We start from the raw sequence: 13,966 nt of genomic DNA on the forward strand, positions 1-13,966 counted from the left end.
CGCTCCTTGCACCCATCCCCAGCTGTCCGCCGGCAAACCAGAACGGCTTACAGATGACTCGGAGAACGCGTGCGGTTCGTTCATCTGATTCCTTCTCGTTCCTGTGCTGGTGGGGACAGGAAAGGAGAATGGGAGCGGGGGGAGAGGATCTGGACTGCTCCTACGGAGCGTGAAGTGCTGAGCGGAGTGCTGTATTTAATGCGTTTTCCGCCCCGCTGAGGTGGGTGGGAGTCCGGTAAGGGCTGTGCTTGGGAAAGGGCAGGGCGGTGAGACGGCGGATCTGCCGGTCGAGCCCTGTTCTGAGCAGTGGGAATCACCGGTGTGAGGAGCCTCGAAGTCAGACGGCAGATAAAGGGCAGCGCTGGCAATGGTGTGGTGGCATCTGCTGGAAGAAAGCGCTTACAGTGCGTGCTGCTCAGTGCCGCGTTAAGTACTGAGCAGCGTAAGGACAGCTCTGGCCCTCGTTCACCCATTCTCATAGTGCTGGAAAAGTAACTGAAAGTCAGTGCCTTTAAGGCCTCAAAAAAAAAAAAATCTGTTTTATTCAGTGCATACTGTAAAAGCTCTTTGAGACCAGCACTTGGTAGCCATGATAAAAGGACTGGTCATTTACACATCTGCCTACAACTGAAGAACAAAGCATACAGGACTGGGAAATTTAGGGATGGCAGCTGAGGGTTAATTGGTGGGTGGTGGAAAAAACACTGAGTTGAGGAGTTTGTTGCTGTGTGGTCTGTTCAGGACTTTCCCACATCAGCCCTTTGCTGCAGGGCATTGTACCAGGTGGAGCACCACGTGCAGCTCGGAGCCCACAGGTATTTGTTTTTAACCTGACCCATCCTGATTTCATGTGCGTTCAGTGCAATCAGGACATGGTCGGTTCCATTTGCTAGGTTTGATTAAATGTTGTGTAGCAGAGGGCGATTTGTTGAAGACATGCAGCAGTTGTTTGGTCTGCAATTGGTCCTTTCCCCTTATTGAAATGCAAGATGAGGCAGGAAGAGACCTCGGGAGCAGGACCGTGTGACCTGTGTGTGTTCCTGGTGGGGCTCAGTTGTCTGCACCATTCCCGCCCTATGCTTGGTCTGTTTAAAAGCTCCAGTGACAGTGCCTGCATCCTTAGAAGGAAGCTTAATATCAGTGTCTAATATCACAGAAGTGGCATTCATTCATGCAATATATACATATGTATACATTCGGCCACCTGCTCTTTGCTTTCAGACTTCAGTTAATCGCTTCCCATGTCTGTAACGTGGGAATTGTGCTGCTGACTTCCTCTCTGAAACGATCTGATGTCTGCTTGTGCTGACGCTGCAGCAGAGCTGGGTGTTACTGCTGTTGCTCCTGCAGAGCTGGAGGCCTGCAGGGCTGGCCTATTGCTGGTGTCTGCTCAGCTCAGCAGGCAGAAGCTGCCATGCTATCTGCAAAGTGCCTGAGCTGGGCACGTCCTCACTCTCATCTGAGATCTTGGCTGTGTGTTTTTCTCTCTTCCTTCCAAAGGGAATGGTTGCTGACTTGTCACATGGGGTCTCTGGAGCACCCTGAGGGAGCAGTGCTGGATTTCCTCCTCTTTGTTTTGTCTTGGGAAGGATCTCTTTGCCCCTGGTCAGATTGTACAGGTTTATCAGCTCTTCTGAATGCAGTGGATGAGGCTTTCTTTCCTTCCCTCCTGTGATTTTTTTTTTTTTTTAAGTACTAGAAAAATTTGAATTTGTAGTCAGTTTCTTTAAATGACTTAATTAGGTGGCACAAAGGCTGCCAGTGTGTGAAGTACAGCAGACGCTTGCTCACACACGGGAGCGTTCCAGCTTTAAGTCTTTCTGAAGCTCATATGGTGAAATGTTCAACGCGGCCGTATTTGGATTACGGCAGCAACAGCGTTCATTCTTCATCAGCTAGCATTGTAGGGCTTGGCTTTCCGCGATCAGCCAGCATTTATGGTCAGTCTGAACAGAATTAAAAACCTGTCATCATCTTTTCTGATTTCATTTTGGCTGAAATCCAGCCAACTTGTACAGCTTGTAACATCTATATGCGGTTTTAAATGTTGGGAAAACATTAAATGGGGCTTTTATTGGACACGCAATAGTAGACTAACGCAGCAGCTTCTATTGATAAGTCATCAAAGTTGTTTTACAGAAGGGCTTTTTCAGCCCTGGCTTCTAGCCTGGGGTCGATCCAGTTTCACAGAAGTTGGTTTAATTTCTGCTGTATTTCCTTTCCCTTAGGTGTCAGTTGTTGCACATTCCCCAGCCAGACACGAAAATCTGCCGTCGCTCTCTCGTTACTGTGGCAGCAGTTTTCCATCCTGCACAGCGGCATTTAGAGTCAGACTGCAGTCTCCTGAATGCAGTAAATCCTGTCAGCATGGAGGCTGAGTGGCTCATGCTGTTACCCGGTCTAAATATTTGAAGTCTGTCCTTCGGAAAAAGCTGCTGTTTGTGCTCTAGAGAGGTTTTGAGTTGTCGTTCCCAATGCTTGGCTATAATCACAGGTAGTTGGACTTGCTTCAAAATAACAAGTTTATTCTATATTTGCTTAATTCGTTCTCTGTTTTCCAGAGTCATTACAGTTGTCCTACCTTGGCAGATTTGTGGAACAGACTGTATGTAGAATTGACATGGAATCTGTGCTTAACAAGTGCAGTCTGGGGAGCTGTTTGTAGTCCCCTGACTCTGTGCTTTTGGTTTCAGAGCTCTGAGAAGTTCGTGCCTTCTTGCACAACTGGCTTTCCATCTTCTTCTTAACGAGGAAGCAGACTGGATTGAATCAAGCTGAAGTCTGTGCTGCTTCTGCAGTCACTGCTTGCTGCGTTCTGGTGGTACGGAGGCTGTTCTGGTCAGCCTCTGCCAATGCAGGCAGATTCTGCTGGGGCACGCTGAGTTATTGCAAGTAAACACCGGGAAGATGCTCTGTGCTGCATTGCAGGGCATGGAACTGCTGCCTTCCACCACGCCCCTCTCTCCTCCCATCCATTTCGGTGGCATGCTAGTCTGTTCTAACAAATCCAGTCCCCGCTGTCTCTCCTGAATACCAAGTCAGTGCAGATAGCGTTGCTGCCTCCCCCAGCAGCTCCTGGTTTTCCAGAAGTGGATGAAGAATGGCTGTGGAATTCTCCGTGCCTGGATGGAGGCTGTGGAGCTCATCCTGACACCCAGTGATCGCCGTGCGTGATGGCAGGAGTCAGTTCCTGTCCCTCATTGCATGTGTCTGAGTGAATCGTCACACAGTGCTTTGAAGTCAATTCTTGTCCAGCACAGAACAGTGCTCTTGCCTCTTGAAGTTGTACTTAGGAATGGTGGAATATCAGAAATATAAAATTGTACTGTTAAAGTTGCTTTAGTATAGTTCAAAGGAACTATAAACCCAAGTAATACTTGAATTGCAGGTGAGTTTTGGTTTGTAAACATGCACTGTTTTCTTCTTGATTTGAGGGCTCACTTGAACCAGTTCCTCTTAATTTTATTTTTAAGTTAAAGAGCCAGAGTTAGTGCTTGGGGCCTAATTAGTCTTATTTGATCTTCTCTGAGTTAGGGTAAAAAAAACATGAAAGTGAGATCGTAGCAGAGATTCCTGTAGCACTGTGCAGCAAGGCTGGCTTTCAGTGGTTGTGTCCCAGCATCTTAGGGGTGCAAGATGTGGGTTTGGCCACAAATCGTGGATCCTGTGCCTAAAGCTGGGAGTTTGGTTTTCATGTTTCAATAATCTAGATGCTATTGCAACTACATGTCTTTTCAGTGTTGATCCTGAGCACACATGTTCTTGTCTGCTCTATGAAAATAAGCTGCTCCATTCTGAACATGGATCTGCATGGTGCACTAGTGGTGTCATCTGTTACTGCCCTTGCCTTTATTGTTTATCTGTTCTCTGTGTTGATATTTGCAGGCAGCTCTCACAAGCACTGCTAACCCTTTTCTGCATGCATTGAGGGAAGACACATCTTAAACATTGCAACTGTATGTACATTTCTTCTGATTCTTGTTGAGGATTAATGACATGGATTAACACGTTCTAGTAGATGGCTGTGGCTGTCTCTGTACGGATCTGTGCTTGCCTTTTGCTGTTTAGCATCATGGTTAAGTGCCGTATATTTTCTGCTGCTGTGTGTATGTGCCTGTGTATCCCCGTATGCGTGTATGTATGCATCTATATCCACAAATCTCCATTTATTTTATATATATGTAAGTACACATGTATTTATAAAAACAGATGTATATGCAAATGCTTTGTGGCTGAATTAATACCAAATCTTTCACATGGATTTCTCCACTTCCTGTTCTTCCCCTTTTGAACTGTCACACCAGTACCTGCTTTGCCTTGCTGACAGACCATAGATCTGCATTCGGGACGTCGTCCTGCTAAACAAAGAGCTCTGAGAGCACTTAGAAGTATTTGCTTGATGTTTAAGTGTCTCTGCCTGTCCTCCCCAAGGGTGCTTAGGAATAGTGGAATATCAGGAATACAAAATTATGCTGTTAAAACGCTTTGGTATAGTTGACGGTGCTTGGGGAGGATGGATGGAACAGAGTTCTATTCTAGAAGAGCAGCTCTTGCCTCTCTGAGTGCCTGTAGGTGTAGAAGCTGTTTATAGCTGAAACATTTTCTCAAATATTCTCTTTTTCTCTGAAGGCTTCTGAGCATCTTGGATAAAGACTGCAGCAGAAATGGACACGGAAGGCTTTGGAGAGCTGCTCCAGCAGGCAGAACAGCTTGCAGCTGAGACTGAGGGCATCTCTGAGCTCCCTCATATGGAACGCAACCTGCAGGAGATCCAGCAGGCTGGGGAGCGCCTGCGTTCCCGCACCCTGACCCGCACCTCCCAGGAGACTGCAGATGTGAAGGCGTAAGTACTGAGCATTGGAGATGGAATGCAGAGGGTACAGACTGTTTGCAGGTTTGGTTTCTAACGTGTGGGGAGCCTTGCCAGGAGGATGTACCCAGGAGAAACAGAATTACTGCAAAGCTGTTTTCTTGCCTACTCCTTCTTGCTTACAAAAGGAAAAAAAAAAAAGAAAAATAGTAATGGAAGGTTTAATCTGAGAAGCTACCATTCCCAGGTACTAAAGCCAAAAAGCGCAGTACTTTGTTCTGGCTGCTGGTGAAGACAACTAGCAACATGCTGTACAATTTTTCTATCAGGAAGGATTTGGCAGATGTGCTGTGCTGCAGTGGAACAGCAGAAAGTGTTTGATGGAGCTAAGGTTGTTAGATACATACATATAGCTGTTCAGGGTTTGGTTTTGTGCATCTTTCATAATAACTGCAAATGCTATATATCAACAGCACACTGGGGTTAGAGTTCTTACTAGTAGCCCTGTCTGTTCTATGCTGATCTCATACCTGTACGATTTCTTCCTTACAGGTCTGTTCTTCTTGGCTCCAGAGGGCTTGATATATCTCATATCTCTCAGCGGTTAGAGAGTCTAAGTGCAGCCACTACATTTGAGCCTCTTGAACCTGTGAAGGACACTGACATCCAGGTAGGTGCAATTCTGACCTGGAAATCACGCTCCCCTTGTAACTCCTATTCCTGTGCTGTGATTCAAAGCTCTTCTAAAGCTCCTGTAGAAGTAGTTTTGCTCTGAGGATATTGTGGAAATAGTCTTGCCTTGAGTTTAATCCACTGGATACAAGTAGTATCCAGAGGAGGAATGCTGCTTTCAGTGAAGGAAGAAGTTAGCTGTCAGAAGCTCCACTGAGTAGCAACTCTGCAGAAGCATTTTTAATTCCAAACTTTAACTGAAGTCGACAGAAACAAGGCACTTATGGCCTTTGCAGAGCTGTCTTTGTTGGCTCTACCAGCATAAATTGCAGAGGGACACCTCTAATAATTTTGAGGCCTCTTAAAATATCTGATTGGAAGAACAAATGTAGAACCACTTGGGAATTTCAAGGTGTTGGACTAGGAGGTAGTTAATATGCTGTAGTGCAAATGCTCAGTCGTGGCTTGAAGCAGTGATGGAGCACCTGGTGAGAAGGCAGGGCCAAGCCAGGGGAGCTGTGGTGCGAGCAGTGCACCTGAGTGACTGGAAGGGGTAGAGCCAGGATCCACCTCTTCCCAGCCCTCATTTAAGGGTTGGCAGTGGAGGCTAAGGCATCTCTATCTGGAGATCCCTGCCTGCCTGAAGCCTTCCAAAGGTAAGCAGCTCTTTGCCTTCATTTCTGCATCCGTAGCTGCTGCATGTTCTCTTTTGCTGTAGCCAAAGACTTTGCCACCATGCTGCTATTGCAGTACTTTCCATCCCACTATAGCATTACATATGGAAAGGAGGTGAGTATGGCTTTTTCTTTTGCTGCATCTCAGACAACCTTGTCCAGATGTAGACTGACTTTGTCATGTTTCCTACTCGTTACTGGTGTTAATCTATGGGAAAGTTAACAAGATTCTCTCTTGAACATCTCCAGGTGTCTTAAGAATTGTGAGCCATCTATTTTGCTTTATGGTAGTTGTCTGACCTTGTAGAATGTTTCTGTGTTCTGTTTTTATTTTTTAATTTTTTTTTTATGAAGAAGAATTCTGCAGTATTCATTACTCACTTAAGAGCTAGTTACAGAATTGACATCGTGGGTTGTTTCCAAAATAAACAGTAGTCTGAATTATTGGTTAACCATTGGAAAACTTATATTATCACTCCTTGCTGATAGATGGCAGACCTAGGAAGGTCAAAAGAGTTGTAAGCTCTTATTTTTCACAGAAGAAATATGCCCTTAAACATCCTCTCTTCAGGAGAGAATTCTCTATGAGGAAGGGAGGTGAAGAGAGATTGTGTTGTATATATATCATCTTGGCTTGGTGCTGTTTCATTTTGTGTAGACAGGCTTTGGTTTCATTCAGATATTAGGAGTTTTGTGGTCTCCTGCCTTCAGGTGGATTTACTTAATCTCCCATGCTCTCAGGACCACAGCCTTTAGTAGTAGTAGTAGTAGTAGTAGTAGTAGTAGTAGTAGTGTGTGCCTTGGTCCCAAGGAAGGGAGGTGTTTCCTTGCAGTGCTCCTGGGGCTGCCTTTGGTTCTTGTGCAAGTGTCTTTACCTCTGTGTTGGGGAAGATCATGGAACTGATCCTCCTGGAACCTATGCTAAGGCATGTGGGAGAGAGGGAGGTGATGCAAGGGAAGGCCCTCTGATGTCATCTGTCTGGACTTTGTCTTTTGTCACTGTCTTCCACAACATCCTTCTGTGTAAATTTGAAAGATGTGGATTTGACAGGATGAGGACCTGGTCGTAAAATCTGGTTGTAAAATTGTACAAAGAGCACTGACCTCCATCCAGACGCTGAGCCAAATGGTGCTGCTCAGGGGTCAGTACTAGGACCAGTTTTCTTTAATATCTTCATCAATTATATGAACAATGGGGTTGAGTGCACCTTCAGCTAGTCTGTGGATGACACCGAGCTGTGTGATGAGGCTGATGTGCCTGAGGGGTGAAATGCCATCCAGAGAGACCCAGACAGGCTGAGCAGTGGGCTCAGGAGAACCTCATGAGGTTCAACAGGTGCAAGGTTTGCACCTGGGGTCATAGCAACCCTCAATAGCAATACGAGCTGGGGGACAAAAGGGTGGAGCACAGCCCTGCTGAAAAGGGCCTGGGGGTACTGGTGGGTGGCAGCTGGACATGAGGCAGCAGTGTGCCCTCACACCCACACAGCCAACCATATCCTGGGCTGCATCCAAGCAGTGCAGCCAGCGGGGCAGGGAGGGAATGTGCCCCTCTGCTCCGTGCTGTGAGACCTCACCTGGAGCACTGCATCCAGATGGGAGTGCAGAAAGACACGGACCTGTTGGAGTGCATCCAGAGGAGGGCCACAAAAATGACCCAAGGGATGGAACACCTCCCTACGGGGACAGGCTGAGAGCTGGGGCTGTGCAGCATGGAGAAGGGAAAGGCTGCAGGGAGAGCTGAGAGAGGCTTGTCGGTATCTAAAGGGGCTGTAAGAAAGAAGGGGATGACTCTTTAGTGGGCTCTATTCTGAGAGGACAAAGGAAAATGATTCAAACCAAGAGAGGGGAGATGTAGACTGAGTATAAGAACAGTTTTTTTATGGTAAGGATTGAGAAGCACTGACACGTGCTGGCCAGAGAGGTGGTGGTGCCCCATCCCTGCAGACTGGTCATCCAAGCTCAGGCTGTATGGGGCTGTGAGCACTGATGGAGATGTGGGCGTTCCTGCTCAGTGCAGGAAGTGGGAGCAGATGGCCTTTAAGGTCCCTTCCAACTCACACCATTCTGTTACTCTTAAAAATTGGTGCATTTGCATCTTCAGGTGCTAAAATGCCTCTGTTTCTAGCTATTTCTAGCTGGTAACTGTTAAGTCACAGCCTGGGGAAAGGACCTGGTCAGCCCTGGGAGCACAGGTGAAGGTAATTCAGCTGTGTGATAGGAAGGATGGAGCCTGGCTGCACCTCTCCTAAACCTCACTTAAGGGCTGACTGCCCCTGGGGAAGGATCCCCTGGAGATCTCTCCTTGGTGAAGCTTTCTCCTGCGAACCTGGGATCTTGTGGTATGAGTGAGCACTCTTCTTCCACTTCTCTTATAGCACGTTTCTATTGCGCCAGTCCTTCTGTCGTTGCACTTTTGTTGTAATGCATTTCCCACAGTATTGATCTGTCCAACTGCTACACTAGCCATCATTTTTAATCCATCTTTTTGCTACCAAAATTAAGCACTTTTGTTCAGTGAGACAGTTTGAAAGGGAAACATTTTGAAATACAAATTGGACACTTTTTTTTTCCCCTAGTATGAATTTAATTGGCTGAACTTCTTTCTGGCTTGTTTATCACTGTTTTTTGATTTTCAGCATAGTAGAACTTGATGCAAAGAACATGTACATGTGTATGCGTATAGATATAGTGTAGTAAATAAGAAATATCTTACTCATTGTTTTGAACTTTAAGATTCAGTGCAAATATGCTTTTTACATAAGCTTAATACAGTGAGTATAGATACATTTCCTAAACAGGATGATAGAGTTGTTTCAAACTTTTATCATTAAAAGCAGTGATGAATTGAAAATCAATGTGTTTAAATGGCCAAATCAGCCAGTGAGATTCAGCCTTTCCTTTAGGAAAACAGCTAAAAAGTACAAATGAAAAGCAGGATTAAAGTCGATAATTTAAATCAAATCTCACTATTTGCTGTTTTGAATCACGATTAATGCTAATGATTTGATCAGTAATCACTTTAAGTTAAATCTCACTACTCGTGTCTGAGGCCTGATGCACATGTGCTTTGAATCTTCAAGTTTTTTGTGGACCATGTGTGGGAAGCACTCCTAGTAAGTTAGCTACAAGTGATGTACAGAGGGGAGCATGGCGAGGTGCTCTGCCTCAGGTGATTGTTTGGGCTCATGTAGTGCAATGAGTGTGAAATGCTTTGTCCCTGCTTGTTTTGGCAGTTAACACTGCAAGATTTCTTTTCTGTTGCTTTGCAGAATGTCATCCTTTCCTTTATCTGGGGATATTTGCAGTCACATCTCAAGCTGTCTGGCTGATACTGACAATGGTTTGTTGTCTGAAAATACTTGCTTAGAATTTGGACAAGTCTCTGCACTTGTCTGGAGGTTCTGGTACCCAGATGTCAACAGCAGGATTTGTCCTTACCAAGTGGTTTTGGTAACTTGTCAGTTATGTAAGAAGGCCTTTGTGCTGTACATTACCCTTCATTTTGTTCTGTCAGCCGGTAGATCTTAAAGTTATTTGATGCTTTTGATAAAAACTTAGAACAAAAGCTTCCTTTTCCTATGTTACTTTTTCTTATGGTTATATTGGAGATAAGTTTTCATTCTTCCTAGTTAATTGCTTTTCTCAGGCTTGTCAAGATTTACTGTGTTTATTTGGGGTCAGATACAGCTGTCTCTTTATGCTGTGTACAACTCTTTCCATAGCTTGTTCCAATTATATCCTGGAGAGCAGCGTGCAGGTGATACAAGGAAGGGATCTTCTCCAGGATCAAACTGTTCCTCTGCTGTTACTCAGTATTTACACGGGCATGCTCTCAGGTTTTACTTCTGGGGGTTGAGAGGAGCAGTTCTGCCCTGCATCAAGCCTGCAGCCAGCACTAACTCTACCACTTCTATTTTTTTAATCAACAAAAATCAGCTTCCCTGCATCATAGATTGAGCTGCTTTTTCTTTGTTGCATTTTATATTTTCTTGATGCTCAGTGTTGATACTTGCAGGCTGGTGTGGTTTGCAGCAAGTTTGTTCAGCTTTAAATCCTATCAAACTTGTTTATATCATCTCTAGACCTATCAGCGCTTAAGCTGCTGTTAGATGTGTAGCATCCCTCAAGCTTAAATTTGTGCAGTTAGTGTTATCCCTTCATAAATACTTTATGGCATCATTTCATTCTGAGGCTGAAACTTTTTTTTTTTTTCTCCAGGTAAAACCTGAAGCAGCAAGTGCACTCTTCTTTCCTGTAAAGCTGCAGTGCTGTGCTGATACAGCCTACCAGTGCCACGCTGCAGGGGCAGGTGACGTCCCTGGAGGTGAACGTGGCACTGGTGCCAGAGGCACAGATCTCATCTGTAGGCTTTGCTGATAACTGCCCTTGAGCAAGGGTTACAAATTTTAAATGGTTATTGTATGAATTTTACATTGTTACTGACTGAAGTTCTGTCGAAGCTCTTAGAGCATGGAAATGCTCTTTGGACTTCCTGCCACGCTCTCCCACGTCATGGTAATTGCATCCATGGTAATAGCAGCAAAAGAAGAACTTGCTGGTTTCCCTGGCAGTCTGCTTGAGCTTCTCCATCATTCTTGCTGAGAGTATTTACTTACCAACTCTGTTCCTTCTCATATTGCCATCTATTCTAGCAGCCTGTATGTGGGCAGCATAGAGAGATTTGCTGGAATATCAGCACTGCAGAGGGAGAATTCCAGGAAATACCTTGCTTCTTCTCTAGTGAGTTAAGATACAGCATAAACACCAGAGAGGAGTGTACTAGGGCATGATGTTCCTCGACACTGATGTTGTGAGGCATCCAGAAGGCATGAAGAGAATCTAGGAATTCACCTTAATAGATGCCTCAGGTTGGATTAGTAGAAAAGAGAGACTTTCTGTACAGAACCTCTTTTAAACCATATTCCATAGTGCTGACTAAAAAGAAGTGCACCAAATTGCAGCTCAATTAATTATCTGAATTATTTATCAGTTGTAAAATGTAAATTGCTTGTACATAAAGGGGTTGTGAGTCCAGGAAATGTCTCCCACTACAGCAGTAGGCCAGGAAGATTATGGAAGAGATTCTATGTGTGCCACTGAATTAGAGGGATTTGTATTTTTCCTTTCTCCTTTCAAAGACAGTTTTTAAGCCATATGCAACACAGCAAATGCTTCTCATAGCACGTCCATTTCATTGCCTCCAGTTTATTAAGACCCGGATTTTTGAAATTTTAATTGTTGGTAAGCCCTCGTTTGACAGAATCTCTTCTTAGTTGAAAATGTTAGTCAAGTGATCGTTGTGGTCCTGATGCAGTACTTAACAGAGCAGTACTTAACAGATACATGCACATTTCTCCTTTTTTTTTTTTTGTTTTCTGTTCTTTTTTTCTGTTCTGTTCTGTGGATGATGTGAGCTGATCTCTGCAAAGATGAGATGTGTACATAAATGCGATGCTGATGTTCTCAATTCTATAAAGGTGAACTGTGATGTCCTCTTGCAGTGAGAGCTGTTGTAGCAGACCTCTGGCCCTGGGAATGGCAGCAAGAGGAGGAATCGTTACCAGTGCACGGAAAGGCTGCACAATTGTAATGCATACGAAATGGCTTGTGCATTTATTTCATCTATGGATGTCAGAGTTTGAGTACTGCTCTCGTAAACGTGCTTAGGGTACGTGGCAGGGTTAGCTGCAGGATCAGGACCTGATACATATCTACTAAGGCATTTTGGCAGATTGCAGTTTGCATCGTGCTGTACTGTGTGCTCTGTATGTAGTGGTGGTTTGGTGATAAATTTCTCATCATGTATGTGTTTTAAAATGTCATAAGACCAAAGTCATGGTGACGATTTTAAGATCCGATATTGCTCTATTAAGGCTTGGTCAAGCTCTCTGCGGTTCTTTGAAATGGATCCCAGAAATTGACACAGCTCTCCTTGCTTATGCTGTTTTACCTGCTTAGAAAGCTCAAGGGAAATGTTGTTGGCCTTCAGTGAGAGGCTGTTTCCCCTCTGTATAGCAGTTTCACCTGGAGCTTCTGAGCTAGACACAACTGAAATTAAAGATTGCATACCAGGGTTTCTGTCTGTTTTCTGGGCATGGATGTTTATTATCTGAGTAGCTCTTTAGAGGTCCAGGTACAGAAAGAAGAGCTTTTGTCTAAATGAAGGCAGAAGGCTAAACTCAAATCCTTCCAGGCAACCTCTGAGGCAGACTGAAATTGTCTGGGACTTCTTTGTGTTTTACAGTCTGCTGTAAGCAGGCTTTGTACCAGGAGCAGCTGTGACTCTTTGTTCTGATGTTGTTCCTGAGGTAGGACGTGCTCCTGAGATGTCCATCTCAGCTCTGCGTGTTCTGGCTGTGTGCATGCTGTTCTCCTCTTGAAAGTACTGAACTCTTCCGACAGGGATCTCTTGGAAAGAGTCCAGCGGAGGGCCACAAAGATGGTGAAGGGCCTGGAGCATCTCCCCTGTGAAGAAAGGCTAAGTGAACTGGGTCTGTTTAGCCTTGAGAAAAGAAGACTGAGAGGGGACCTGATCCAGGTTTATAAATATCTGAGGTGTGGCGGCCATAGCGGTGAGGCCAGTCTCTTTTCAGTGGTACGTGGAGACAGGACGAGGGGAAACGGACATCAGCTGCAGCATAGGAAGTTTCGCACGAATGTGCGTAAGAACTTCTTCACGGTGAGGTGACGGAGCACTGGAACAGGCTGCCCAGGGAGGTTGTGGAGTCTCCTTCTCTGGAGATATTCAAGTCTTGCCTGGACGCCTACCTGTGCGACCTGGTGTAGGGAACCTGCTTTGGCAGGGGGGTTGGTCTCGATGATCTCTAGAGGTCCCTTCCAACCCCTACAATTCTGTGATTCTGACATCAGGTATTGAAAGGATGTGTTATCCAACCTCCCAGCCTGGGCTGCTGCTTTATACTGTCACTTGTGATACGTTTGTGGTATCCACTAGAATCGTACCAAAGCCTGTGGTAACGTACCAGAGTGTAACCAAAGTCAGAGATTATAAATGGAAATGCTGACACAACCTTAAAGGGGCAACCTCAAGTGCTGTTCACCCTCCATTGTTTGCATTAGCTTAGCCTGAAAATGCATTTTTCCTTTTACGGATTTTGTCCTTTCCCATTTGCCAAACATTGATTTCTGCCCCCCAAGTCCTTCAGTTCTAATGGAGCTTGAAATTAAGGTGGCTTTATTTTCTGTCGCTTCCTTGTTCACGCTAATCGATGATGCCAGCACAGCTGTGGGGGCCTTTTAACCATTGTAGAGCCAGGATGCTGAGCACAAGCGGATAATCTTCTACCTTGTTTGTTTGTCTTAGGGCCAGTTGTTAGCTGCTGATTTATTTATTTATTTATTTATTTATTGTGAATTGCTGTAGTCCTAATGAAGAATTTATCTGTGGGCATAATTGTGGATTCCTCAAAAGCTTTAGAAATGTTATGCTTCCAAAGCAGTTCTCCATGCAGATTTTTGGAAGTCACTTTTTTTTTTTTCCTTCCGACTAGAAGTGCATGCTAGGATCAAGGCTCACTGCCTTTGGGTATTTCTTGTCGATCTCATCCAGAATTAGACCCTAATGTATGCATTTAGGCATGTAAATCATGAATATAAATATCCTGGTAATTAAATGTGTCCAGAGACAGTTTAAACACAACTGAAGAAAGCAGTGGTGTGGAATGAATGAGTGTTTTGACAGGCAGCAAACGGAGCACTGTGCTGAGGGACCTGGATCTAAGAAATATAAATCGCCGCAAAGAAGGGAGGAATGTTGAACCCGTCAGAGTGAGATGAGGGATCTTCT

General features: G+C 44.9%; 1 protein-coding gene across 3 annotated transcripts in view; it reads left to right on the forward strand.

The window, feature by feature from the left end:
* The window catches only part of LOC104912994 (nuclear pore complex protein Nup93-like), a 53,643-nt gene continuing 39,677 nt past the window's right edge, over window positions 1-13,966 (forward strand). Inside the window, exons 1-3 of one of the 3 annotated variants that reach the window (XM_010717921.3) lie at window positions 1-74; window positions 4,630-4,843; window positions 5,363-5,480. In XM_010717921.3, coding sequence (XP_010716223.1) covers window positions 4,665-4,843; window positions 5,363-5,480 — 297 coding nt within the window. In that variant the 5' untranslated portion in view covers window positions 1-74; window positions 4,630-4,664. Of the gene's footprint in view, window positions 75-2,565; window positions 3,389-3,871; window positions 3,957-4,629; window positions 4,844-5,362; window positions 5,481-13,966 lie in introns of those variants that run through there. The other 2 variants (XM_010717922.3, XM_010717923.3) reach the window with 2 other exon arrangements.

This window comes from Meleagris gallopavo, chromosome 13 (genome assembly GCF_000146605.3).
Source record: "Meleagris gallopavo isolate NT-WF06-2002-E0010 breed Aviagen turkey brand Nicholas breeding stock chromosome 13, Turkey_5.1, whole genome shotgun sequence".
NCBI classification, from domain to species: Eukaryota; Metazoa; Chordata; class Aves; order Galliformes; family Phasianidae; genus Meleagris; species Meleagris gallopavo.